This window comes from Molothrus aeneus, chromosome Z (genome assembly GCF_037042795.1).
Source record: "Molothrus aeneus isolate 106 chromosome Z, BPBGC_Maene_1.0, whole genome shotgun sequence".
NCBI classification, from domain to species: Eukaryota; Metazoa; Chordata; class Aves; order Passeriformes; family Icteridae; genus Molothrus; species Molothrus aeneus.
The window spans coordinates 39,967,735-39,986,827 of NC_089680.1; the positions used below are offsets into that span (position 1 = coordinate 39,967,735).

Sequence of the window (19,093 nt, forward strand, 5' to 3'; positions counted from 1 at the left end):
AAGACCAAGGAGAGAGGAGCCCACGCTGGAGCAGGTTTCCTGGTAGGATTTATGACCTGGAGCAGCCTGTCCTTGAAGGACTGCACCCCATGGAAGAGAACTGTTGCCCATGGAATGGACTCATGTTAAAGACGTTCATCGACAATTATCTCCCATGGGAGGGACCCATGCTGGACCAGGGGAAGGACTGACTCCTCTCCCTGAGCAGTGGCAGGAGCAACGTGTGATGAACTGATTGTAATCCCCATTCCCTGTCTCCCTGCACTGCTGTGGGGGAGGAGGTAGAGTTGGGAAGGAGGGAGGGGTGGGGGTGGGGGAAAGGTGTTTTTTAAAGTTTATTTTATTTCTCATTGCCCTGCTCTCATTTTGTTAATAATAAATTCAATCAATATCCTGAAGATGAGTCTGTTTTGCCCATGACAGTATAAATCTCTATTCAAGCCAATATTAACATAAAATTCAGAAAACATGAACTAGATAACATTTTTATAGAGATTAGATACCTGCTGGGTGGCTGCAGGCAAACACTTCTACAAACAATTAGCAGAGAAGGCAAGTGAATTACATATATTCTTTTAAGAAAAACAGAGATTTTTCATCTTCTTTTCCTTATTAATGATTGCCAAAGAAGGCATTGGCTTTTATGAAAGAAATACATAGTTTATCACTAGTAGAAAACTCAGTTCTATGATTTGCTTACTTAGATTGAGATAATTAAATTTCATATCTACTCCACCAGGAAGAAGAGACCCAGTTGTGAGGGACACACCCTGCTGTATGACCCTTTCTATGACATGACCGATTCCTTCTCTGAGCTTTGGGAAATGTCTTGCTATCCAGTCTTCTATAGAGATTCTAGCAGACAGTTTTCTCAGTTTAGGATACTCACAAATTTTAGAAGCAGGACTAAAGGAAGTCCTATGAGAATGATTCATTTGAGTTAGTTTTATGAGAAAAGAACAACAATAAAGATAGCCCTGCCATTTATATGGAAAATGAGTGGGAATATAACATGGCACACACATTTCTCTACCCGCTGAACACTACCGAGAATCCATTTGTTCACTGGTATTTCTGGTAGAAAACACGTTGCCCACACACCCACTTTTCTGCAGATCTTGTTCTGGTAAATTATGGTTTTACCTTTCACAGACTAACCTCCCTCTCTCCTGGACTTTTCTACTGACAGCTGGTGTTGGCTGAGACTTTCTGTCCTGAGTCCACAGTGAAGGGCTGAAGGAATGGGACATCAGCATAGTGCTTGAGCCACATTTCCTCAGGGAATGCTTGCACTGTCAGTGTTGCTGAGGAAGAGCTTTCTTCCCTCTGCCCATGCAACCAATGACATAACTCAGAAAATATTTGCTTTTACTGTACTAGTTTTATAAGCTTAAGAGCACGTTGCATTTTGTAAAAGATGCACTCTTTGTGGTTTCAGTTGTTTTTGGTGTATATTACGTGTGTGGTTTTATGCCACTGTCCTCTTCTTCTTTTGTTGTTGTGCACTGGGTGTGCCTGGTTTTCCATGAGTTATGAACTGAGAACTGCTGCCCTGCACCACAAGGAGGATAATGGAAAAGGGGTTCTTGGAACAGAGGGACGAACCCAAATCCCACATCCTACTTAGGATAAATCACTACCATCTGTTCCTACGTCTTTGACACAAGGCTTTTTTTTTTCCTGTTCAGAAAGAAGTCTCTACCCTCACAGTTACAGATTTGTAGCACTATTTTCCCTTAGGTATGACACACTGTATGCATTTCTGTAGATTTTGAGGCTGATGTCTCTCAGGACTGCTGTGTTGAAGACAGGCTCTGACTTGAATTTAGCATGCACACCCATTAATGGGATTGTGGAGGAAAGGGTACAGTGCATTCATCTCACATAGCATTGATGAGAATCCAAATCTGATCATACTGAGGTGAGCAGAGAGTTTGACAAGTGTTTGAAAGCTTAGGCTGTTATATTTTTGCTACTGCAGTACCGGCATTAGATCTCAAAAGTATCACTCCCTAAGTCCATCAGGGATTCACACATTTTATTTTATTTTTCTACCAGCTGACCTTGTTTACACAGGAGAAGAATCACTTGAACAAATCTGTGTGTCTGGTAATGTGGCAATCACAGCCAGTAGAAAAGCCAGATTTTCTGATGCTGGTCCAGGGCCATGGCCACTTTTCCTGTGAAACTCCTGTATGTGTATACAGTAAAGACAGAGGCTATACTGTCTAGCTAGTAGTGGGAAAAGAGAAGAAACAGGCTTCCAGCCTTCAGAGATTGGCCAGGAGATAGCCAGGTGATTACATTCTGGTAAAGGTTCTCCACACAATCATAGAATGGTTTGAGTTGGAGGGGATCTGGAAAGGCTGTCTAGTCCAACTTCTTGTAATCTGCCTCAACTAGATCAAGTTGCTCAGAGCTCCATTCAGTCTGGAATGTTCCCAGGGATGTGCATTCACTACCCCTCTGGACAACCTGTTGCAGTGTTTCAATGTCCTCATTGTAGATAATTTCTTCCTTATATCTAGTCTGAATCAATCCTCTTTTATTTTAAGACCCTTATCCACTATTGTCCTATTGCAACAGGCCCAGATAAAAAAGTTTTTCTGTCTTCCTTTTAAGTCTCCTACAGGTACTGGAAAACTGCAGTAAGGCCCTTCTCTTTTCCAGACAGAACAGCCCCAGGCTCTCTTGGCCTGTCCTCATGGGAGGGGTCCTCTGACCCTCTGATACTTTTTGTGGCAACAATAGAGTATAGCTCCAAGACAGCATTTATGCAAATGCCTAAAATGTGAGAACAGAACTAATCTAAGAACAATTCTTGGGCAAGAATATGTGTTCTACTGTAAGTGAGCCTTTGGAGCCGCTGAAGCTGATAAAAAATAAGTTTTTGTTTGTCTCTCTCCACGAGACAAGTAAAATGCATTTGGGCTAGTTGGAGAAGGTGAAGGATGCCATGTTTCTGGTGCAACTAAGATAGCACTCAGTTCAGAGGGAATTTGTAGGAATGGACAAATTTTAGGCACACTGCCTGGTACACCCTGCAGAAGAAAACCCTGCCCACCAAGAAACACACTGGAAAGGTATTTCATACCAGCAGTTTGGTCTAGTATGGACATTGAAGGAACAATGCTGTAAGCAAAATTGCTTCCTCAGTTACGTAGCCCTCAGTTGATTGATTTATCCTTACCTAAAGAAATAAAATCAAAGATACAGAGATGAGCTCAAATCACAAGAGAAAGAATAAATTTCCACCAATGCTGTAAGGGCTCTGTGAAACCAAAACCTCAAGTCCAACATTCCTCTTCAAAGCATCTAACTACTATAACCTGATTTTCATCAAGTGATCACATTATATTGATTAATCACTGCAGGAAATGAGTACCTCAATTCAGGTTTTATGCAGACCAGCAAGAGGGTGCAAGGAAGTCTGCCTTGTATATTGCTACTATACCTTTCAAGTTTTTATGACCCTCAAGAGGAATGAGGCATTCATAATGTGGGGGGAAAATAAAAATCATAGAGAGCACCATAAATCTAAGGGACTAACTTGTGGAAATCACATCCTAAAACTGACATAGCTGTGATTAACCAGCAATGGCTTTTACAGTTAGAAAAGTTTTTGGATATAGTTATTTGGCCAGAGAAAGTTTCTGGTGGGGAGGAAAAAAAAACAAAAAGGAAGGGGAAAAAAAAAAGAGCAAGTACAAGTATTTAATCAAATCCTTGTTTTGGGGCTGGTGGGATGGAATATATTGAACAACAAGACTTGCACCTCAAAAAGCTTTGTTCTGAATCTGTCCTGATCAGAGTGAATTAGTTTTCCAGTAGATGTTTGCTCACATTTTTTCATAAAACCACCCACAGGATTCAGTAGTCTCTGTTTAGCAGAGCACTGAAATAAATCATTGTTCATAACTAAGTTCTTGCTCAGCTTTCTTAGCAAGTCTAGACAATCTCTGTGTATATAAAACAATGGTGCCCACTTTCTTGTATTCAAAGACCTACTAGGCAATGAATATATCAAAATTAAAAAGCATACAAGCATATATATATATATACATATATATATATATAGTCAGAGAAAATCTATTATTGTGGATACTGAAGTGTATGTAGAGGCCTGAATGCTGTGGAATGACTTTTACTTACTCATTAGGTAGGAATAATGCTACAAATCAAAATAATAGTATCCTTTATCCATTTTGCATTTGTTTTTGTCATAGAAAACTGTACAAAATGAAAAGCAAGCACAAATGTAACCTTCTATAAAGGAACAGCTTTGTCACTTCACAGCAAAGATCTTGATCCAGACAAACAAACAGATCAAGTCTGACCAGATTGGCTGTGCCTATACAAGCAAAATGAACAGGCCCAAGAACACTGATGGGCATGAAAGGCAACTGATCAACTCACAGAACTGCTAGAGTGACCCCTTGCAATATTTTACCCTACAAGAACCCACACACAATTTCCAGTCAGCAGGGACCATGAACCACATCTTTATTGTACCTTTGTTTCTTTCTTTGCATTCATGCATAGTAGAGTTGGCAGGAATATATATGAATAGAGAGTCACAGAGCAGATAATGTAAAGGAACAGTTTACACAAAGTAACATAATTTACAGACAACAGAATTTGATAAGAATAGTCAGAATTTTTAGCTTTATCCAATGGGTAAATGATACCCTAAAAGCCAAAATCAAAATCAGTCCTCATTGGGACCAATTCATAAATTGCTGCACTACACCAAGAATCTGCTGCCCAGGCCACTGAGACACCACTTACAAAGACAAAAGTAAAATTTTCATAATAAATCTCATGCACACATACCATCAAGTCTTTCAATCCCCTTAAGAAAAGATTTGTTCAAGTAAAAACTCAAGACTTGAGGTTTACAAACATAAAAGAAATCTCCATGGAAAGGAAGCAAATGCCTATGGTAGCTTATTGATCAAAAAGCCCATTTCAAACCAATCTATGGAAATTTTTCAAGCAGATTAATTTAGGAGATCAGTAACACTCTTTAAAGTAATTAAGACCCCAGTAAGCTTTCCTCATAAAAACATGGGAAAAGAAGAATCTGTGAAGGAAAGACCAGCAGTTCAATTTGAACCCTGTTTAAAGACAGAGCAAGAAGTACAGGTAGGGAGTATTTTGAACTTACACTGCCAAATTTGCTTAGATGAAAGGAAATTATGACAGGAAATAGTATTTATAAAACTCTTTAGCTTTTAATAGCATCCTTTTTGGCATACCTATCTGGCCACACATTCTTGTTTTCATGTGCAAGTTAATAGCTTGTACACATGATTTTTGTATTGAAGGACCATAATTTCAATACTTTTTTTACTATTCATGGCTGCATATTTTTGCATTTTAACAGAAATATACTCAGAATTGTCCTTTAATGCTCATATCTGATGCTCTTCTAAAGGCTAGCTCTGTGAGCAATTAAAGCAACAGGAGAGAACCAGAAATTCAATGAATCAGAAATTCAGCCCACATTAGCATAGATATACAGAATGTGAAGTCATTGAACAACATAAGAAACAGTAAAATCATCTCCCCAACAAGTCCTCTAATTTTTTTCTAATTTTTGGTAGTGAAGAAGACCACTGGAGACTTAAAAAAAAAAGGAGATCTTTGCAAAAAATATGAATCAACTCTCAGAGAGACAGAAGTGCCACCTCTCAGGTTTAGCAAGGTGTTTAACAACCACCCAAAAACTTTTGTAACCAGGCCATAAAATGGAGAGATGCAGCTGAAAAAAAAAGCTGCAAAGTTCCAAAGCATAAAGTATCAGCAGGAATCTGAAATGAGACTGGTGCTAGAAGATCTTGGGATTTTTGATACTCAGTACTACTGACCAGAATGGCAAGCATGAAATCAAAGTTTGCGTAAGACAATAAAAAGCCAAAGAGTGGAATAATACAATTTCACACATATGGAATACCGCATGAAGCACAACATGCCAGCTATGATAACACATACAGAGGAGGAGTGACTGAATTCCCCACAGGCAAAAATTTAAAAGCCTCTAGCAAAACATGTCCTTGACAAAAAGTCAGCAAGGCAGATCTACCAAAACCTATCACACTAGGGTAGTTAAAACTTGTTTGTAATACACTGCATTTTTCAGAAGTGTTGTAAACAGTGAAATTTTGATCCTTAGTTTTGAGTCAAAAGTTCTGTTTCAACTTACGCTCCTACAAATAGATGCAAATTTTTAAATATATACTTACATATTTTCATCTATATACATTCAAATTACATTTATACCTATTCCAATTAGTTTGGCCTCTGACTCCTCTCATCTTGAAACTCTTTATACTGAATAAACCTTGATAGATGTTTGTGAACAGAAATACACCCAAACTCCAAACTATTGTCTAGGAGAGAAGGAAAGATCAGGAGAGATTAAGGGGTTTTTTTAAGCAATCAGCAAAATTGTTTTTTCAGCAGCTCATGGGAAGAAGAGTCTGATCACACTTGAAAACCATCAAGGACAGTATCACGCACCTATTCCTTTTCTGGAATATGTTACCTGTACAGACTCCATTAGACTATATATAAAATACATGACTGGCTCCAAGGAACTGTCAGCTAATTGAGACATTCCTCCTTCTGCCTTAGATCACTAAGAAAGTTGCTAACTAGTGCTGTAAGTAAACCTGCTACATGCAAGTACAGTGGGACACTGCCCCAGACATGCTACTAGACTGAACTATCCAGCTGCAGTACAGCAGGTTGAAGAAAACTACTCTTTTTTCCCTTCTCATTTCTCCCTAACAATGGAAAGCTTTCTCTTTAAAAGTTATGAATTAGAATTGCTTTGCTGATGATAAGCTCTGGCTTTTGTTGAGCAAACCATAAGCCAGGAGTTCCTGTATTTTGCTCCAGACACAATCCCTGGAGACTTGTGCTGTTCTTGCTTCTGCAGCAGTCACCGTTCCTGCTGCTAGTGCAATTCCCACAGCTTCAGCATCTTGCAAAATGCCAGTTTTCTGGAACTGGCTGGAATCCAATAGCTGACGCCTTGCACATGGGTTTGCTACAGACTGCTGATGCTAAAAGGGTCTTATGCCCTGTTCAGAGGCTTCAATTTCTGTGTGTTGAATTACACTTCTCTCCCTTAACTGTGAATGGAAAATGTTTGCAACATTTAAGAAAATCAGCCTGAGGGATTGACAACGTTGTTTAATAAAAATGCCAATTTAGTATTTTTTCCAAGTGCTGTTCTTTTTTTCATCTGTTTTGACACTAGATTTTTGCAAGGCTCTGAGCCCTTTGCTTCATTCCTTAAGTTTTCTTGTCTTAAAGTGTTTGCACTGTGCTGAGAGCTGGGCGCAGCAAAGTTGTGGCCCTCGGCTACTACTGGCTTCATTCAATGGATGCAGCTCTATTTAGGCTACCTCAGGAGGACAAATCCCTCTTGGAGGGGGCCAAGGCTGTGACCTCTGTGCAAAATTACTTGCTTCAATCTGCACTGCACACTAATTCCAAAATAGAGAAGTTGGTCAAGTGTGCAAACACAGCTTAATATCCTTTAAAGTCCTTTTTTGCAATTGTGATATTTTCTTAGAAGATACTCTGATCTTCCTCCTGTTAAAAATTCAATGTGGGCATTTGTAGCTCTTATCCATTGCAATAATTTTTTTACTGCTGTCAATTACTGTTTGGATTACTAATCTCTTGGGTCCCACATGGAACTGTTCAACAGGTGAATACAATGTAACGAAGACCTTCTCAGCAGAAAACTTCATATTGGTGCATATTGAGAGAACTTGTGATGTAGCCACTTGGAAAATATAAAATATAAATATAAATTCTGTCCCTCGTGCTCTCTATGGGTACCAAATCTAGAGAGGTCTGAGACTTCCCCACTGATTCAGCTCTTCTTTTGTGAGTTTGGAGGTTACTGCTTCCAAATTCAAGATCCCCAAAATTTGAAATATCTCTTCCATTAGAGAATTCAAGCTCCAGCCTCTACACTTAAAACAAAGGCAAACTATCAGTCATTTAGAATAGCAATGATGTGTCTTTTTGTCTCTCTGACAGTCATATTTGTGTAATATGCTTCACAGCAGTCAAAAGATTATAAGTACCACTTTGACTCTTTCAATCCAAAATCTGCAATCACAAAATAACAAATTTAACAAACAAAAGGTAAAACTTTCAAAAGTTTCAAGCTACATCCACCCATATAATTAAAATGAGCTCACAGGCAGTGAAAAAAACAGTACACTCATTGAATTAATAACCATTCCCACGAACATCTGCATATTTTATGAGTTGCAGATGTGTATTTATACTTTAAACATAGCCACATTAAAGTATGACACAGTTTGTCATATATTTGCTGTGTTTTCATGACAAAAACAGCTCTACAGAAAAACAGAGAACTTCTTTAAAAGCAATTATAAAAAGCATCTTGAGACATCTTTATGCATTTTATGATACTGTACATGCAAAATAATGTTTTTATTATAGTTGGGTGACCCATTCAGATAAACACAGCAAGAAAAGCTGGTTTTAACTGTTCATCTAAGTGTTTTTAAAAAGACCACTGCAAAAAAATTTTACTTCAAAAACATGTGTAAAAGCATGGCATAACTTTTAGATGTCATTGAGATTAGCAAAAGTCAAGAAACTGCTTCAGATGCAGTTTAATTCTTAGATGGCTGTTTTAACTTCCAACAGAGTTCTCAAAATAGTGCCCAAATGCCCAGTGCTTGTTGAACAAATTCTGATTTATTGAAGGTAAACATTTACATTGGCTACAATGCTATAGCTGTTACAAAGCTGAATAAAAGAGGCTTAAATAGCAATAGAAAGCAAGTGCAGTAAAAAGTGAATAGAGAAAATATTTGGCCTTAGTGATCTTCTGGCAGTATTTACATTATCTCCATTTTGTTAAATATTTGAGTTACTCTAAGGCACCATAGGCTAAATAGCAGGCTGCAGTATGATTTTTGTGCACAAAATTTAATAAATTTATTTGGAGAAAAAAAGGCTATGGTGTTAAAAGAAACATTGGCATATTTTATGTTTACATAAAAGACTGGCTGTTTGTTAAAGTTCAAACATACAATATATACTAGGTAAGTTCAAAAATTATTTTTAGAACATTAAATTAAATGTCTATGTATAAGGAATATTTTTACTGACTTTTTGATAAATGATCAATGCAATCTTCTAAACAGGTTTTTAACACAGTAGATATGTTCATCTAAAAACTAATCTTTTTTTCCCCTTTACAAAAGCCTTATGCCTAGTACATGTACAAAATCCCAATGCAAAGTGTAATGGGCAGTAATTTACATCCTAGCTATTCTGTGTCAGACTGAAACTTAGCAGAAGCATGCAATCAAAACGCTATGGAACAGCAGTTCAAGCTGTCTTATTCCTTCAGCTCTCGTCAGTGGCTGTTGCTGCAGCCAGTGAGCAGGAGTACAACACTAACATGCCAGGACAGACAGAGGAGGTCAGTGCTTTCAGACCGGTTTCCAAACACAAATTGGGAAATTCAAACTCCTGGCGACATCCTTGTGCACTTCACACAGAACGGTGCACACAGAATGACGCTCTGCTTGGAGCAAACTTTCCCGTTTTTATTTATCCCCTTTTATTTATCCCCTTTTATTTATCCCCTTCTGAAGCACGTGTCACTCCACTCCTGAGTGGAATTTTTTTAAGGAATAAATTCATCTGACTGTACTCAAGATCATTTCTGAACAACTTCAGGTGTTTCACAGAATCCTGACTGATCTACAAGCAACAGACCTTGCTTGGTTTATTCAACAGGCTCATCCTTCACCTTGAGGTGGTGTTTGTAATGAAGAAATTGCACAGACACCAGATTAACACCTGAATTTTGCAAATAAAACACCACAGGATGCTGTGTGCCACAGGAGAGAAGAGAATGGGTGGCCAAGGCCATTCCAGCTGCAGCAGCACTGCCAGCAGAGGTTGCATGTGGTGAGTCATGGCTCATATTCTTTGTATCTCACTTTCATTTCCCAAAGCCAAGAAAAAAATCTGTCTAAATTATTATAATTCTTCAGTAACTAGATACTACTTTTGCATTTGCTTAGAGTTTGGGGGTTTTTTGTATCTCCTTAACCATGAATCTTTTAATTCAGTTGTTCCCTTTTGGATGTCTTTTTCCATTTTGTATTTATCCTTGTAGGAATTAAGCTAATTGTTTTCACAGTAGTAAGTGATTATAAGCAAAGTTTAATTGATCTATGCACAAAGTCTTAATCTGGAGTGAGTTTTTATTTTTATTAACAAAGGACAATCTTAGCATAATTCATCAGATGCATTTTAGTACCAACAGCTATATGTTAAAATCATTTGGCTTAAGAATTTTTTCAAGGGCTGTAGAGGAAAAAAGTTAAGCCTAAAATATTCCAATGTCATTGATTAGTTCTTGTAAAACATTAACCAAAATATTACACAACCTGGCCACTTTATGGTAAGTAATAGGAAGCCAAAGATTTGGTTATCAAAGCAGTGTAGTACTGTTGAAGACAACAGGGCCATGTTGATTCATATCATAGAAGAAGATACTTCAAATTGCTTAATTCAGCCCTTGAATGCTCAATACTTGCCTGAATCTCAAGGAAGATTTAAAAGCATATTTCTGGATTCCTTTCACAATATTTAAATACTCAGCAGTATAAATACAGCAATTCATAATTAGAGTGCAACATCAAAGGACTAACACAATTTTTTGTCAAACCTTTCCACTGTGAGGAGGGCTTGCATTTTGTTGTAGGATGTAGCAAGAAGTTAGAAAGTTATTTACCTATAACTCCCTTGGTTGCTCCATACTGGCTATGGTGACAGCAATGACTTAGTGGAAATTTCTATCAAGAGAAATGGCAGAGCCTGGCGCTCTACTTGCTTTGATTAAAAGCCATCTTTGGAAAGCCTGCATCTTTTACAGCAGGAGTTACAATGACTGGTCTGTCACTAATATGTGAGCATGGTAAGCGAGAAATGAAAATGCAAGGGCTCTAGCCATAACACAGGGTCTTGCTCTGGGATTTTTATTTTTCATCCCCTGGATTCCATGTTAATGCAAGTTATTTGGAAGCATTTGGCTACATGCAACTGCCACCTTTGCAAAAAACCTCAAAGGAAAATCCTTCAAAGAAAATCTTATCCTCAGGCTTTTTCATTCCAGTTCTTGGTGATAAAAGTCTTTTGGCTTTGACGTTTCCTATATAAGGAGTAACAGATGCCAAATGAACATGCCTCCTTCCCCTCATCTTTTGAAAATAATGAGAACTAATACTTTGTTAAATGATCTGAAGATTCAAATTCCCCTGCAAATAATACAAAGCTTTGGAAGTTTCTCATTAATATACTGGCTAAAGAAAATGTGACTGAGTTTCTGGCCAAAGAATTTTGTTCTAGCTCAATTGCTGTTTATGTGTGACACCAGGCTTATGTCTCTGCACTGTAGCCTAGTGACAGCTTTTCAAGTGGCCCTGTTGCCCCAGGCATGATGCTGGGGCATGCTTGGACTGCCCCATATTGCTATGGGCTGTGTATCCCCATGCTGCAGCGTGGTTCTGCCAGTCCCTTTTCCTGCCATGCACCACGTGGGACCTGAGCTGCTAATGCCATCTTGTCTCTTCAGAACTACCTTTCTCCCTGAAAGGCTTTGCCCTCTTCAACTGGTTTGTAACCCCTGTGCTTGTCACAATCTACCTTTTATTCTTGTTCACTATCCTTCTCCCCTCTTAAGTCAGTCACCAAAGTTCTCCCTGAGACAGGCACAACAGCAAGGCCTCCATACAACTTGGAGTCCTGCTTTCCCCCACACTGTCCCTTGCTGTGGCTCATCCATTTAAAGCAAACCTCGAAGCAGTCTTAAAATTTGGCAGCAATGTATTTTTCTCTTCCCTTTCCTGGGGTTGTACTTATGATGGCACCATGCAAGACCAGTATCACAACCCCACAATCCAAACAGAGGTCAACTCATTAGCTATATTTCAGATTCCTTTCTTCAAGGGTTTAATTTCTGACCCTGCTATAAACTTGAGGGGACGGGGAAGATGACTGTTTACTTGGCTTCTCCAGTTCACTCATTCTCAACTCTCTTTTCTCCTGTTCTTTTTAAAAAAAGGCATCCCAGAGTGGTGGACTATCAGCTCAGGAAATAATCATAGAACATCTTTGTGGACTTGCTTCCCAGTTTCTTTTTGTTAGGCAAAACAGAGTGATTCAGACACATATGGGAGCACCATTACAGAGATGGTCACGCCAGGGTTTCAGCTCCACTTCTGAATTATGTTGACTTTTTGCAGTTACACAATCTATGGCAGTCCTTATGTAGACAGACAAATTTCTGGAAACCTCTTTGTTTCAAGAAGTTAACCTGTGTCCCAACATGAAAGACAACAATTGGAGTAGTGTTTCTCTAAGAGGTCCACCAAATGAGAGGGCAAGTCAATAGAACTAACAGCAAAATGGGGATATGCAAACAGAATTTGCTTTACAAGTCTGGATATGAACCCAGAAAAATTAACACTAAAGCAAATAAGTGTAGAATGCTAAAATACATCCCATCTATGCTCCTAGGCCAAATACCACTATTAACTTGTAGGGCACTTCAACTGCAGCAAGTAATACAGGAGTGTAGCATGGACTAGAAGGAAGGAATCATCCATTACAGCATATCTAAATCAGTTCTCTTTAAAAGAAACAAACACAGCTGTGCTCTCTTGTGCTGTTATTTGGTGCTTTAGTATCTTTATTATGAAAGTAACATAAGAGAAGTTTCAGTCTATTTTGCTTTCTGAGGTGGCTCACAGTAGTTGCACAGATGGGAAAGTTCAACTGCTCTCCATATTCAAGGGTGTGATTGATGCTTCGGGATAGCCACCATGAGGGCTGCCAAAGGCATTCATCAGGGCACAGGGTATGCTTTTTGTCTTGGAGATTGGACCCTTCTCTATCTGTGTTGCCATCCTACTCACTTGGAAAAAACCACAGTTAATTTAAAAGACAGAGATATTTAAATTGATTTCTTATAGCTCAGAAATTAACTAATAAAACTATTTTACCAAGACAAAAATCAGTAGAATTTTGCATTTGTATATATTTTCTGATGTACCAACAATCAACTCAACCATGTAAAAGCCTTAACTCAGCACATACTTTAAAATATGTGGATAAATTTCATCACAGAGCAATTTCACTGAAGTTAAGATGCAAACATTAAAAAATCTTGTTGATCTAATGAAATTGTAAAATCTAGTATATAAACCCAAAAATTCTAAAAAGAAAATTAACAGCTTTAGGTTTTCCAGGTGTTTCTGAGGCTTATATAATTAAAAAATGCAACTGAGCTGCTTAATGGGTAAGACAGTGTTCCAGAGAAAATAAAGAAAGCTGAACATATACCATCACATTCATTTTGCTTTGTTGCACCCAGTAAATAAAAAACGCATTGTTGTTTTCACCTTTGAGTCTAAATTCTAACTGCATTTGAGTAAAATAAAAAGAATCAAAGACAGCTGCAGGTAACCAATCTCTTCAATTTTACATATTCCAGACAACCTTTTATTGTGTTTTAATATGAGAATATTTTACTTATTGCAAAGTATCCTGCATAATACAGGTGCTCCGCTATAAAATCTTCTCTCTTACTTGTAATTCAGTCATTCTAAATTTAAAATACCAGTATACAGTACTAAAACTTCCAATTGAAGTTTAGTATAAAAATATCAGCACGAAAGTCCTTTTTAATGTCTGTTTATTGTGAGCAACCCAAATGCCTATTTAATTATTAATTGTTTTAGTATAATAATAGACTTTGCACCCCTACAGTTGCTAATTGATATCATCTCAGGTATTTTGATGAGATACGAAATACTAAGTAAGAAAACAGTAAGTATTCAAATGGTTAATTTGCTTAGTGTAGTAATAATAAATTAGTTTTTTGCATCTTCTTCAGTTCAAAATCCAGCTTTGAGACTGAGGAAGGCTTCACATCAATTAAATAAGAGTGGTCCTTTTAACCAGTAGCAGTTTGATTGCCAATGACTCGAAGAATCTCTTTATGAATGTTTGGTTCCTGTGTATTTATACTTGTATCACCCACTTGACCATCTTCATAACTAAAAAAAAAAAGTACAGAAAATAATATCACATTAGTGTTTTATTAATCTACGTAAAAACATCAAAAAAATCTGATTCTCTGAGTGCTTATTCCGTATGTTCACGTGCTTCTACTGAGGTGCTCTGCCGTGCTTCATCTTTATATGCAGATCCTAAACTCTGGGGAGTTTAGGAGGCGGTAAGGCTGCCATTGTCACTGAAACCCTGAGGCTGAATTAGCCACTAGGACCCAAAGGGGACAAATATTAGGTGAAAGGGGAAAATGCTCACAGCACAGACAGGAAGTCTTTAATGAATTCCTCAGCTTAAATACACACAGCCAAACAGAAATTGTGCTTCACAATACATGGACAGATTTACTATAACATGAAGTAATGCCACTGAACAGGAAAAATAATGAACTTTCCATTCATTTGTATTAAAGACATTTACTAAACTTCTGACACTAGCTTATCCATACATTTCTAGCACAAGTAAGTACAGTAAAAGATAAAAGATGAAGGAATACTGAACAAAATTAGGAAGAAATGTCTTTTATCTACTTTAATTACAGCTATTGGAGGAAACATAAGAAAAAGGTCTAGTATGAAGTTGAATGTTAAGAAAAGCTTTGTACTCACACAAAGAAAAATCTTGTACACACGTGATCCGTGTTGGGAACTACCCATATCTCCCCATGTTTGTGCAGATCAGGTGAGGTTATCACTGTCAGAGAAAGAACAAATTTCATAGTGATGAAAACATGCCTGGAAAACTGTTCTAAAAGATTTTGGGTTTTATATATCGTAAATGGCCTTTTGGGAATGTGTAGCTTTCCTCTACATGTCTGTGCTGCAGTGCAGATTTTGAGTTGGCTCCTAGTACAAGAAGGGAGATGAACTTGATTCTTGTTTCCAAAATATACTTTTCTGAAAAAATAGATGTTTGATGTATGGGACAAAGTTGTTAAATTGAATGAAAGCTTAAAAATATACTTATTAAAACCTGAATTTAAAAAGCCATAGGGCTGTTAAAGATGGTCTGAGACATCTAACCAGCACTTGGAACAGATATTTGTGTTTAGTGATGGTTGATCTGAAACCAAGATGCTTAAGACAAAGCCTGAAACTGCTATACATGGGATGTGCAGTACTACCAAATATTTAAAACAAAGCAATTATGACTCAAGAGGTTCAAAAAAGCTTGCCAAAGCTTGCTCTACGTATTTGACGAGGGGTTGTTTACCAGCAAAATGAGGACAGCACAGGAGAGAAAGCTTTCCATTGCTAACTAGAAGCTATTACCGTCAATCTACCTTTGAAGATATCTAAATGCATTTGAAGAGCATCCTTCTCAACAAGTTGTTGAGCTGTGTGATGAGCAGGTTCATGGAGTGGTGGGTGAAAAACTGGCTGAGGGACTGAGCCCAAAGTGTTGTAGTGAGTGGGGCAACATCTGGTTGGCGACTGGTCACACCAGTGGTGTTCCTCAGGGCTCCATTCCAGGGCCAGTTCTGTATCAGTGCTGGAGGTGAGTGCACCAGTAGCAGGTTTTGCTGATGATCCAGACTGGGAGGTGCTGTGGATAATTTTGAGGTACAAGAGGCCTTGCAGAGGGATCTAGATAGATTGGAGCACTGAGCAATCTTAAATAGGGTGAAATTTGTCAAGTCCAAATGGTGGATTGTGCACCTGGGAAGGAGTGACACCTGGCACAGGGGTGGAGTGGGAGAGGGGTGGCTCAGAGTGGGTCAGCAGTGCCCGGGCAGCCCTGAGGACAAAGCCCATCCCAGAGCACCGAGCAGGGCACAGCCAAAGCCCATCCCAGAGCATGGAGCAGGGCACAGCCCAAGCCCATCCCAGAGCACTGAGCAGGGCACAGCCAAAGCCCATCCCAGAGCACCGAGCAGGGCACAGCCAAAGCCCATCCCAGAGCATGGAGCAGGGCACAGCCCAAGCCCATCCCAGAGCACGGAGCAGGGCACAGCCAAAGCCCCTCCCAGAGCACTGAGCAGGGCACAGCCAAAGCCCATCCCAGAGCACGGAGCAGGGCACAGCCCAAGCCCATCCCAGAGCATGGAGCAGGGAACACTGGCCCAGGGAGGGGATGGGCCCGCTGGGCTCAGCCTGGGGGCGGCCTCGCCAGGGGCCTGCTGGGCTCTGCAGGTGGAGAAGGATGGGAAGGTCCTTCAGTGCTTCCTGAGGAGGGAAACAGCTGGTGGGAGGGCTGGAGAACATGTCCTGGACAGTAATGGAGGGGTTAGGCTTGTCTGGTTTGGAGAAAAGGAGGCTGAGGGGTGACCTCACCACTGTGCAGCTTCCTGAGGAGGGCAAGGGCACAGTGTGGGAATGATTCAAAGCTGTGCTGGAGGAGGTTTAGACTGGACATTTCAAAGCATTTCTTAATTGAGAGGGTGGCATGCTAGGTTGGACTGGGGTAGAATTAATTTTCTTCCCAGTGACTGGCAGGGGACAGTTTTTGGATTTGTGCTGAACACAGCATTGATAGTATAGACGTGTTTTTGTTATTGCTGAACAGGGCTCACACAGAGCCAGCCAAGGCCTTTTCTGATTCTCATACTGCCACACTCCAGGAAAGCTGGGGATTAATGGGAGGTTGGCAGGTGACACAGCCGGGACAGGTCACCCAAACTGACCAAAGGGATATTCCAGACCATGTGACATCATGCTCAGCATTCAAAGTGAGGGAAAGAAGGAGGAAAGGGGAGAGATGGTGTTGGTATTCCCAAGTAACCTCTACACGTGATGGGGCCTGGACATGGCTGAACAGCTCTGTTGGAAGCAGTGAATTAATTTCTTGTTTGGCTTTGCTTGCATGCAGGGCTTTTGCTTTCCCTATTAACACATCTTTATCTCAACCCATGAGCTTTTGGGCTTTTACCCTTTGGACTCTCCCCAGCCCTGCTGGGGGAAAGTGAGTGGCTGTGGATGCTGGCTGGGGTTGAACCATAATAGCTGGTCAAACACTGGCTTCCTACAGAGTGGTTGGTGTGCCCAACCTGTCAGTGTTTAAGAGGCATTTAAACAATGCTCTTAATGATATGCCTTAAAGTTTGGGCAGCCCTGAATTGGTCAGGATTGGACTTGGGTGACAGTCGTGAGGCACTGAAATAACCTGGTTTATTTTATTCTAACACTAATGTAACTGCATGCATATTCAATTTTTATACTACTTCTTTCATGAATTGCAATTTTTAACAAACATTTCTTGCAATTAATTTTGCATAAAATCTTTATTAATCATCTTCCCTAAACCACCTTCTTACACAGAGAAATGAATATGAAAGCTGCAAAATGTATTTTACCAAATATTTGAAATTGACTCTTATAAAATTGGTAATCCATTAATAAATGAAAGGAAAGAAAAACATGGATGAAAAAGTCCTTGTGAAAGATGTAATTTACATTTAAAAATTAAGGCATAAAAGGCCAAGTAATTAATATTGTTCCATATGTAAGTTTTAGAACTAAAATTCTGTATTTTCTCTACAGTTCAAGTTGCATTTTCATGTTGACTGACACATCCTTACGTCTATACAGCTGAAAGATTCTATTTTTAAATACTACATTTTCCACATTCTTAGTTTTTACTTTTTAAAACAATCAAATGTTCCAAATGATAGGCAAATTAGGTTAATGTAATTTCTAAGACTAGCTCCTAACTAAGGTGCACTTCTTATTCAAATGTCACAATTTGTTCTTAAAACCTGCTGAGGTTTCACTAGTTATTAACAGAATAGCCAATTCTTTCAAGAATGACTGTACTCAAGCATTAGATTTTAACTTCCCAAAATTTCTGAAGCAAACAAAGAGCACATACTGGTTGCCAAATGATCAGTATGCTTGTTTGAACAATGAAAAATTGTTTGGAAATTCTATATTAAAGGTGTTTTTTCCTGACTTTCATGTGTTTAAAGCATTTGTCAAGAGCTTGCAAGAAGTCAGTGCTTCAAATAAAGGACATGACTTTGGTTTTCTTGATGGTTTAGGAAGAGGATCACATTTGAAACACAGACCAGATGATCAGTCACTATATGTATATGATATTCCATGACAACTCAGCATCTGCTATAGGTTCTGTTCAAAGAGAGGAAATGTTCTTACTGGAGCATAAAGGTCAGCTGTTGAGCAGGTACTCCTACACCTACCAGTAGTTTCTTACCTAAACAACCAACTAAAGCTCCCACTGATTTGCAGCCTGTAACCTGTGCATCCTGTGGCCATGACTAAAGCAGCTTCACAAGGGCTTCCAAGCTTACCTTCACATAAGGCTATGCATTTTAAGTTACGGCTTTGCAAAAATTGTGACTGCTGTCCTTTCTTCTGGGACTGAGATGTAAAAAAGTGAGAAAATAGAATTAGCACAGTAAAACAAACAGAGACATAAAGCAACAAAGGAGACAGCTGCTATTTTCAGTGATTTATTAATGAAAAAAGGTAGAGGCAGTCTTTCTAAATGTCTCTATTTTATCTCTAAATGTAATAGAATTTATAAAAAAAAACCCTATTACTTATTTGCATTATTGTAGGAGATATTTGAACTCCTTTATCCAGAAAAATAATATCCAAAAGTGCCTAATTATTGCAAAATTAAAAATATTATCAGAAATATCAGTGTTACTGAAAAACAAATTAATATCAGGAAAAAAAAAAGAAAAGAAAGGTAAATAGTCACTAATTCTTTGGTCATTACCCTGATATTTTATTTTCCTTCCTACTTCTGAGAGCTTCTACTGGGACATGCCAAACTACCTTTAAAGCCAGATTATTCTGTAATTTCTATGTGTTAATCAGGGAGACATAAGATAGTTTCTTGAAATTTAGCCCTGTGCACAGATGCTGTGAGTTTGCTTTAGATACAGCAGAATTGTAATGTTCAACATGTAAAATTTGTGAAAAAGAAAAAATTGCTTGCTATAAATTAAATGCTGCTTATTTCCCAGCAATAACCATTC

General features: G+C 38.7%; 1 protein-coding gene across 1 annotated transcript in view; it reads right to left on the reverse strand.

The window, feature by feature from the left end:
- Positions 1-8,735: 8,735 nt before the first annotated feature.
- The window catches only part of PARP8 (poly(ADP-ribose) polymerase family member 8), a 119,087-nt gene continuing 108,729 nt past the window's right edge, over positions 8,736-19,093 (reverse strand). The window contains exons 24-26 of the mRNA XM_066568953.1: positions 18,398-18,467; positions 14,760-14,844; positions 8,736-14,138 (exon numbers count right to left, since the gene is read on the reverse strand). Of these exons, the coding sequence (XP_066425050.1) occupies positions 14,036-14,138; positions 14,760-14,844; positions 18,398-18,467 (258 nt within the window). The 3' untranslated portion in view covers positions 8,736-14,035. The remainder of the gene's footprint in view (positions 14,139-14,759; positions 14,845-18,397; positions 18,468-19,093) is intronic.